The sequence below is a fragment of the Alosa sapidissima genome, chromosome 20, assembly GCF_018492685.1.
Source record: "Alosa sapidissima isolate fAloSap1 chromosome 20, fAloSap1.pri, whole genome shotgun sequence".
NCBI classification, from domain to species: Eukaryota; Metazoa; Chordata; class Actinopteri; order Clupeiformes; family Clupeidae; genus Alosa; species Alosa sapidissima.
Genome location: NC_055976.1, coordinates 19,762,722 through 19,772,721, shown reverse-complemented (window position 1 = coordinate 19,772,721; position 10,000 = coordinate 19,762,722). Strand labels below are relative to the sequence as shown.

The 10,000-nt window shown below is 43.8% G+C and overlaps 2 protein-coding genes across 8 annotated transcripts in view; both read right to left on the bottom strand.

Annotated features, from left to right (window-relative positions):
• The window catches only part of ano9b (anoctamin 9b), a 33,382-nt gene extending 27,310 nt beyond the window's left edge, over nt 1-6,072 (bottom strand). The window contains exons 1-3 of one of the 3 annotated variants that reach the window (XR_006025706.1): nt 5,842-6,072; nt 1,189-1,263; nt 761-892 (exon numbers count right to left, since the gene is read on the bottom strand). Coding sequence is in view for 2 of the 3 variants with exons in the window: in XM_042074273.1 (XP_041930207.1) it covers nt 761-892; nt 1,189-1,263; nt 5,842-5,862 (228 nt within the window). In the remaining variant the exon portion in view is untranslated. Of the gene's footprint in view, nt 1-760; nt 893-1,188; nt 1,283-5,841 lie in introns of all 3 variants that reach the window. The other 2 variants (XM_042074274.1, XM_042074273.1) reach the window with 2 other exon arrangements.
• Nucleotides 6,073-6,923: 851 nt separating this feature from the next.
• Nucleotides 6,924-10,000, bottom strand: part of tssc4 (tumor suppressing subtransferable candidate 4) — a 3,436-nt gene continuing 359 nt past the window's right edge. For 2 of the 5 annotated variants that reach the window (XM_042074286.1, XM_042074287.1), the window contains exons 2-3: nt 9,461-9,620; nt 6,924-9,373 (exon numbers count right to left, since the gene is read on the bottom strand). In XM_042074286.1, coding sequence (XP_041930220.1) covers nt 7,901-9,031 — 1,131 coding nt within the window. In that variant the 5' untranslated portion in view covers nt 9,032-9,373; nt 9,461-9,620 and the 3' untranslated portion in view covers nt 6,924-7,900. The remainder of the gene's footprint in view (nt 9,374-9,460; nt 9,621-10,000) is intronic. The other 3 variants (XM_042074290.1, XM_042074291.1, XM_042074288.1) reach the window with 3 other exon arrangements.

The following is a 10,000-nucleotide window of genomic DNA, read 5'->3' as shown; positions in this document are numbered from 1 at the left end:
TTGGAGGAATCAGACACATCCATTTATGATTAGATTCAATATTAGATTAAACTTTATTGTTATTGTGCTGAGTACAAGTACAAAGCCAACGAAATGCATTTTGCGTCTAACCAGAAGTGCAAAAAAGCAGAAAAGTGCAATGTGTTATACAAAGTATAGACAGGTGGTGCATAGGCAGGACACGAAATATAGTGCAGTGTAGACAGTAGTATGCAGTTGGTTTACAGAAGGTGGTTTAAAGTAATTAAATTATATACACTGCATATATTAGATATAAATATATGCAGTGTATTGGTAGTTACTTTAAAAGAGCAGAATACATATGGCTATGTAATATGAACAATGTATGAACAACATGTACAGATATGTGCAATGTAGTATAACAATATAATAGTAGTAAGAATAATATAGATATATGTAGTGTATTAACAGAATATATTATGAGAAAAACAGAATAAATATGGATATGAACCATATAGACATAATACAGTACAGCTCTGTGCAGTGTGGTAACAGTACCATTGTAGTGCAGATACAGTAACATTATAAGAGTATTAAGAATAAGTGTATGTGCAGGATGGATAGTTGAAGAGCAGTCGAATAAGGCTATGTATAAGTGTAATTACAGTATGTACATTTGTAAATAAATAAAACACTATGGGTGGGATAGGGTAGTGCAAATTCTATCTCGATGGTGCAGCGGTACTACACACTGTGACCTTCACCATGACCTTTATGTGTAGAGAACATCACTACTCACTGTGACTTTCATGTTCTTCTTCTTCAGCGCCTCCACGAAGGCCGCCTGCTTCTTTTGCACCTCATCCTCCTTGTCCTCCGTCTTATGGGCCACCAGCACGAAGTCGTGCATCAGAGGAGAGTGCATGCTGGCCTATAGGACACGGCAGAAGGGTGGGAAATAGAGCTGTTAGAGTGTGTGTGTATGTGTGTGCATGCGTGCGTGTGTATGTGAGTGTGTGCGTGCATGCGTGTGTCTAGTAGTATGTGATTATTTTCCCCTTACATGTGTTTCCATTTATTTCTATTTAGTATGTTTGAAAATGCATGATTTTATCATTAATGTCCTTGCTCGTACAGGCATTATCAAGGCATAACTTCTGATTGGTGCAACACAAATATTCCAACCAATGCCACAAGGTCATGATGGGATGTGGCTCCTTATCTCACCAGTGTTGGCATGAGCGGCTCAATGCAGACTTCATCCTGCTCTTTAGATTTCTCTCTCTCCCTCAGCTCCATAGCCTAGACAAACACAGATATACTGAGTAATCATACACACACACACACACACACACACACACACACACACACACACACACGCACCATATTTCTGACAGATGGTACATGTAGGAACCGTAGTCATGCTGCAATCATATACTCAATAGTAACTGCTTCACTCCATGCTCACTAGTGAAGTGAAAGTGGTTGTATTGCATATCAATGTGTTTTTTGGACAGGGCCAACATGGGGCGTAACCTATTTTTTTTAGTCTAACAGCACCTTCTATCCCCTAAATATAGCTCACAAATCTCAACAATCTCTTATCAATTCAACAGTGTGTTATCACTTTAGTTTAGTGTTTCATTGTTCTGAGAGACAATCAGAGGAATGGCAGCATGGGAACCTGGTGAACTTTAAACACATAAACACGAAAACATGACCAAATGACCTCAAGTAAACATAGAGCATAACTGCTCCACATAGAGTGTTTGATGAATTGTAGACCAAGGATATGATATGACATAGAGTGTTTTATTTCATAGGGCTAATGTCTGTTATGCAGCTTCTAGTTACAACACTTCAGAAAAGTGTTGTACCTAGCGTTGAGCAAGCTGAGCGTTCAGCTTTCAAAGCACAACGCGAGCGTATTCAATTGTCAGTTTAGGCAAACCGTTTGTGTTGCTTAAGAACGAGACAGAACTTATATGGTCTGAGCACTGCGTTACGCTTACCGCTGCTGCGTGCCGCTGGCCAATGTGATCCCCGCCTATTTACATTAACAATAGCGGCAGGTTCAAACCTTTTACTGTCTATGGTTCAAACACACCTGGCTCCACTGGAAACAAACGAGCGCATATAGAGCATTTCGTACACGTAGCCTATTACAAGGGTGTGAGCCAAGGTTATCCACTAGGCCTAATGTAAACAATTAACAGTATGTGTCTGTGTGTGTGTGTGCTCACAAGAGCAATCTTCAGAGATATGGAAATTTATGGAATACATGGCTTCTTATTTAAGTCAGATCAGTGTCCACTCAAACTTACACAGAGACTCGGAGGCCAACAGTGAAACTGTTTTCAGACGCAATAGCATTTTAGCCTAATGACATCAAAGGGAGACTATCTTGGCCAAAGCACCTCCCCTGATTTGAATATCAGTGCCAGTCAAAGTATTAGTGATAGTGTCCTGTTCTTGCAAGTGTTTGAATATGAGGTTAGACACTGCCGTCATCCACATTCAAATACAACTCTAGCACACACAGCCCTTTTAAGGAGATCATCTGCAACGTTTGGCTTTAGGTCTTTGCTTACAGTATTGTCGTTCTTGCTGTATTAGCCTATTTGATTCTATAAGCTTTCTTCTTTGTCAGTTATGTTGCATAGATATTCTTGCTGTTGTGCAATATTTGTTACCATGTAACATGATCTTGAGTTTTAGAAAGGTGCTATATGCCAATAAAATGCAATATCATTGTTATTTATGGAGCATTGGACTTTGGGGATCACATATACATCGCATCCTGTGTGCTTGTGTTGCAGTTCTGGACGCTGGTCTGATCCACAGCAGCACAGGGCTCACATTTGTTTTTAACATTTTAATTTTAACAATAACATTTTAATAGCCTCCCTTAGAACACCAGAGGATTACAATATAATATATCTATTATTTTATATCCTGATATAAAAATATTTTTCTGAATGACTGATATTTATGACAGCACACTTTATGCAGATTAGCCTATAGCCTAGGCCTACTATTTTTTTTATTACATCTCTACCTCTTTAATTCAGCTGTCTGGTTGAAGCCTGGAAATATTGTAAACAAAGTAGCATAGTTGGCTAGCTTAGCCGATCATAGTCTACTGATTGGACTGTTCAGTTTCCCCACGTGTGTTTAAGTTTCAAGGTAATACTTGTTCTCCTTGGGACAGGCCCTTTTGGGAAACGTTGGTATTGAGATGATCAGTCAACTTCAATGCAAGAGTTTTAAACAAATATGTGCAGCATGCTAATGATGCTAAGTGGATTTAATAGTAATTTAGCTAGTCGTCTTCTATGCTTCCTTGCTTTCACGATTGTGAATGTTTTATTTAAGTCGCGCGTGTTCATTGAGCAGGAAAGGGAGGGAGCGCAAGAGAGAGAGTGGGCCAAGGAGAGGGGGTTTACTTTTTGGTAAAGTTGCACACATAGTCTACAATGAAAGCAAGGAGAGGTATGGAATTATTATTTATTTATTTGTTTGTTTGTTTTTGGAAAACGTAGGCTACCGATAAGTAAAGCGGGAGACGTGGGTTGCTTTTGCGGCCGCGTAAGCTGCAAAGCACTGTGTAGGGTGTGTCACGATTCTGCCTTTTCACACTGCGACACAGTATGTGGATATGAATGTCGCGATTTCGGTTTCGATATATCGACAGCCCTACCATTTAAATTAGATGAAATCCTTAATTGTAGAGCTATGTGCACCTTTTCCTTGTCTCTCAGTCTCTCTCTATCTCTCCCAATGAACCTGTCCCTCTTCTCTGCATGCACGTTTAAAGACATGTATAACAATCGTGCAAGGATTGTTAGCATAGAAGATGACTGGCTAAATTGTGATTACATCGGGATTCCAGTTAGCACCACCACGCTGCGCAAATTTGTTGACTTTCCTACGTCACCTACCAGCACAAATATAATGACATTCCGTGGGAAACACTAAAGTGGTGTGAGGGTCCTGGTCTGTCTACTACAGCACTCACCCTGCTCCAATAACAAGATCAGACACGACCAAGAGAAAGTGGTGTGGCAGGGCATGAGCATACCTGTCTATGGTGTGTGTGTGTGTGTCTGTGTGAGTGTGTGCTACTGTGGTTGTGTGTGTGTGTGTAAGGGGTGGTTATGCATGTTTTGTGTGGTGTGTGTGTGTAAGGGGGTATGGGAGGTTATGCATGTTCTGTGTGTTCTGAATCTGTTCTACTTCTAAGTTCTACTTTAGATCTTCTGAGGTGCAGTGCAGTGATGGATTGGCAGCTGGCAGGAGTGCTGTAGGCTGAGTGCTGTAGGCTACCCATGGCTGATTGATCCAGATCCCAATTTAGATTAATTTTTAGAAACTAGTTTGTCCAGTCTTGCCTCCTCAACTACGTCAGATGTGAGGTAATGAGAACAGAGACCAGGTCAGTGCAAAAACTAGTTAACACCTCTGGTGTTTTTGAGACTTCCCAACCCATGATGACACAAGGTTAGAGTATGACTCAGAACTAATGCAACAGTGTGTGTGACTGACTACCATTTGGTGGTAAACAACAGGAGGTCATGTGTGAAATGTCTCTAATAAAATCACATACTCATACATTTACCAGCCTCTCTCTCTCTCACACACATACACACACAATGGCATTCCAAACAGACCGAAGGCAAGACCCTCATGTTCTCAAGACTCAAGAGCCATTGTTTTCCAACAAGCACATGATTTGCAACCACCATTACCATTTCAACCAGACAGCACACACACACACACACACACACGCACACACACACACACACACACACACACACACACACACACACACACAAAGTAAAATATAGCTTTGCCTTTATTGCAACAGACCAACACACAGTCTGGTTCATCATGTGATGAAAAGGGAACCTTGGCTAGATATGAAACTTTCTTAACGCTGAGCTACACCACTTTCACAGTTATTGTATACCTGCTTCATTTAGGCTACTTTTCTGAAAGATCATCTTCACACATCAATGGTCTGACATCCACTAAATATTGAATTCTAACTTTTGGAATGACATGAGATTACAGGTAAACAACAAGCATTTGTAGGCCTACTGTGTGTGGGTGTTAGGAATTTAGCAAGAAATCCACTGATCTGATACTGGGCATGTGATGCTGGAAGATAAGGGAAGAACCTAAGAAAAACATGTAGGCTCCTTTTGGTTACGTCTTAGACTTAGACGCTTTGAATAGGCTACCACAGACTAATGTATAATTGCCTGATTATATAGGGCTATAGCCTCACAAGAAAATATTTCTCAAAAACAAAGTCACTTTTAGGGAACATTTCTCAGAAGGCTAGGCTATCTCATCTACCTGTCCATTGACACTTTTTAAAAATTATTTTATCATGGGCTCTAGGTAGGCTAAATCATTAGGCTAATCAGTATAGGCCTAAGTATTGTAGCCTATGCATTGAGTCACACCTATGCAACCTGATAAATTATAGACCCAGGCTTCCACAGGTTGTTTACTTTGGGCAGAAAGAGAAATTATCAAACTGATCAATAAACCATGCTACACCTGATAGCCTACTGCATGCTTTCTTTTTTGTTTCTTGAATGTTTGACACAGCAAGGTGAATGGATGGAGGAGAAAACAAGACCGACATCGCTTCATAATGGGCTACTCTGGAATGTAACGTCACGTTGGCTGGCTGTAGGCTACAGTAGCCCAAACATGCACGATGATCCAAGCCGACCCTTTTCGACCTCTGTAACAACCGATCATCTGCCCTGCCGTCTAGATTCAATGCACCGGTGGATTTAGTCTACTCGTTTTCTCACCTGATAGCATACCCTGAATGAAAGGAAACAGAAGGCAGTTGGTCCTTACCTCTCGATCTCTGAAAAACATCTTCTGATAACCACAAAACTTCGGCTCTGTCCGTTCAGCTTAAATGTGGAACAGGCTAGCCTATCAATAGTTTCAGTTCATCATTTTCTCCCAAATTAAAAAAAATCCATTAGCTCAACTGGTCGCCTACTTCGTATACGAAGACTTCCGCATTCAGGTGCGACGTCTCTGGCACACAGGTAAAGGTATGGGGCAGTTATCAACAGTGATGTCACCAGACTGTCCCGGTAAGGAATTCAAGGGCCAAGCGGAGTCGTGAAACATGGTGTTGCCACCTGACTCCTGATGGGTTTCTTTATCATCTTTATTAAAATAGCTTCAGTTTCAGTAAGCCTATATTGTAAAACAGGGTCTTCGGAGCAATAACAGCCCCATGAGAGCTACTCTTTCACTTGACATCATGACGTTACATGGGCTGAATGACGTATGCTTGTCGGCTTATCACATTACACATTTTATTGTAGGCTAGATGCACTATGAACATCCGTGCGTCCCCACCACACAGCTCTCACTGCATAACACATTTGGCCCAACCCTTGCCCTCCTGTAAGATTAAGGGCAGCATTCCAAATAGCCTAATTATTAATTTCCTTTTCTGAATGTAATTTACATCCTCACCTCAAAGTATGAAATGATAACTTTTGGCCTGGTTCAGGGTGCCATTACAACAGGAACCAAGAAGTGGTTCCATTGCTTAATTCGAAGAAGTCTAAATATTTAAACTTTAATGGTATTAAGACAAAACCTTTTTTTTTTTTTTTTTTACCAAATGTGACCCATAAAACCCTACTGCAGCATTTGGAGGTTTAACAGAACTACAGTACACTCAGTGGCTCATTTTTCCTCTCCCATACTGCATGACCGATAAGCTGGTCAAACCACAGGCGCCGTATTCCTACTGCCTTATTTGCATCCATTTAAGCCTCTATGCAGCACGGGGCTCATGCACACAGGCCATCTCTCTGTGTCAACATCACTTAGTGTTTGCAAATTGATGGACAAGTAAGTAACAGACAGGGTGAGGTAAGGAAGGATGACCACAAAAGGCTAAAACAACATGGTTTTGGATGAGGAAAATATTTTATTGCATTGAATATCAGCACAGTTCTCTGTTCATTCCCCACTGGGTTCTGTTGTCTCCTATGTAAACCAAATAAACACGTCTACAAGGAATGCACTATTGTACCACACAGCTTATCACACCATTGCCTGTGCATAGGCTTCTGTTATCTTATGCAAAACAAATGAACACTTTTAAGTTTAACTTCTACAGGGATGTATCCATGTAACCTGACAAAAAACAAAACAAAAAACAAACAAAAAACACTCTATACAAACACTTCACAGATAAGACCATTCGTCAGGACGTCATTTCTGGACTATTTTGTCACACGGTTCATCACCACACTGTCTGTGCACAGCCATGGAAGTTCAAGGGGTGAAAAACAATGGTGGGAAACGGGAGACTTCATGCATGACGGCATCTACAGCATCAATGCTTGACCCTTACTAACAATACACTTCTCTAAATCAGCATGGTCTGTGGAGCACCTGGAACCCGCTGGGTGACTCTCCCCATGTATGTACTAGTATGGAAAGGTAGTGTGCTTCTGTGCAGGCCTGCAAACCTGTTACACCGAGTACACTGGAATATGTCGTATTCCAGTATCAAATACACGGGCCTATAACTGGCCTTGATGTGGTGGCAGCGTTATAGTAACAAACGTTTTTTGGGGCCATGAGTAATTTGTTTCACGTCAATGTCCAACTATCCTAAATGCATGACTTGATGAGATTAGGGATTTTTTTTCCATGACATTTGGTATTCAATTACAAACACTGATAAATACGGCAAATGGGAGGGTGTGACGGTAACACTGGTGCTCACACTTACACTAATCTAAACATGACACAGAGGCGCCGAACTTTAACATTAGGAGACACTTTCTGTCTCCTGGGAAACTGGATGGGATTTCATACTGGCTAAAGTCTCATGCTGTTTAGGGCTAGGTACTTATGTGGCGTCTGGAGGAAGGTGTTAATCCTCCTCTTCCTCCTCCTGAGGCTGCTGTTCGGCCATTTTGCGGAAGTGCTTGCGGTTCACCTTCTTGCTGCTGATGCTGAAAGCGACGCTGGTTGGTTTCTCCGGCTCCTCCTCGGGGTCGTCCTCGTCCCCCCACTCCTTATTGGGAGCCCACTTCCTCTTCCGGTCCTCCTTGCGCGGGTGACCGTGACGAGACCTGTCGGGCCTAGCGCCTTCCTCCTCATCCTGGGCCTCGTCTAGGTGCAGCAGCCCCACTCCGGCCTTCCTCTGGCGGCCAGCCTTCCCCCCCTCCTCCCTGGAGCCCAGGCGGGGCTTGGAGAAGAGGATCTTGTGCTGGTCTCCAGAGCCCTGGGACTGGTTGAAGGAGGGCATGAAGGACTCGTCGCGGTCCTCCTGGCTCCTCCGGCGCGTGTCCTGGAGGCCCTGGATGAGTTGGTGCGCCACCTGGCTGTTGCGCCGGTCGCTGGTCTCGGGCACGTCCTCCAGGCTGTAGCGCGTCCAGCGCTCAGGGTGGGCCAGGTAGTCGGGCACCTTGCTGGCCGCTACCGGCGCGGTCTGCGGAGGCGGCGGCTGTTTGGGGGCCGCCCGGCCGGGCGACCCTCCGCTCTTCCTGCCGCCGCGGGAGAGTGGCGGGGGTGAGGGTGGCGCGGGGCGAGCGAACGTGCCGCTGAGGACGTTGTCGTCGCCGAGCTGTGCCGACGTCAGCTTCACGGCGCTCTCCAGGCTCTCGAAGATGCTGCGGCTGCGGTCCGAGAATCCCAGGCTGCCGCCGCGCAGCTGGAACACACTCTCGCCTCGGCCCGACGGCGGCAGCGGTGGTGGCAGAGTCGGCGGCGGGACCCCTGGCTGTCGATGACCTCTGGCTTCATCCTCGTCGGAAGACGATGACAGGTCCTCCACCCGCTGGCCGAAGGGCGTGAAGGTGTCGTCTGGGTCTGAGTCGCTCAGGGAGAGCTCGTCGGGCAGCTGGATGGCATCTCTGTTGGACAGCCTGTTAGGGGCGTTCTCTCCTTGTCCCTCTGGATCACACATGGCGATTGAACCAGCCGATCTGGAGGAAAGATGAACTGTGTGGAGAAGAAAGATAAATCTACCTTCTGGGAAGATCATTCCCAGTGTACACATTAAGTGGATATGCACAACAAATACTGGTTTCTAATTTGTTCTCTCTAGTTTGTTCAATGAATGTAAATTATCAAAGCAATGAGCAAGAGCCCTATGTAAATCACACAAAAATGATTAAAAAAAATGTTAAAAAAATCAAAATATCAAAAACTGGCCAACCACTTAAGATTTTATCAATCCAGATTTCTCCTCTTCCAATCCAGATCCCTTCTCTTATCAACCGAGGCACAATATCATTACATTGTGAGCTCTGTGAGTGACAGACCAACCTTAGATTGCTATTACTTAACACTGACTCCTTCAATGTAGTAGAGTAGGATTGATAACGGCAACGTCTTCGCTCTGAAAGAAATCAGACTAAAGAATGAGACAAAACGCAATGGATGTGTCAAGGAGTTATGTGCATTAGTGTGTACGGAGGTATCTTACTGGAGCAGATGACTCACAGATTCTGCGAGTGGCTCAGGCCGAAGCACATCTCGCATAAGATATCCTGCGATTCAAAGTCGATCCAGAATCCAGCCATGGTGCCTGTGCGTATAAGCAGCTGTCGGTCTCCGCTGTCTCAGGGTCCCCCGTAGCACGAGATCTGTTGAAATGTAATTGATTAGCTTGATAGCACTTGTCGCGAGTCCGTCAACTGTTGTAACCAAAGTTCATGGTTTGCAGGACGCATGTTTTACATCTAAAATGGTTGCGCTACGTTTAGCATTTAACATTAGCATTTCAGATTGACAGGTTCAGACGAGTGGACATCGACTGTGTGACTTCAGGTGGTTTACTATTTACTTATTAGCGATGCGTAACTGGATCTGGCTAGCTGGGTGAGCAGCAGCAACATTAACTCAACCAACACAACCGTGATAAACCAACTACATTATACTTATCAGACACGGAATTATAGACGAATTATGTTGCAATTGAGCAATCATTTCTGATGTACCAGCCCACATTTCAATGCAAAACCCA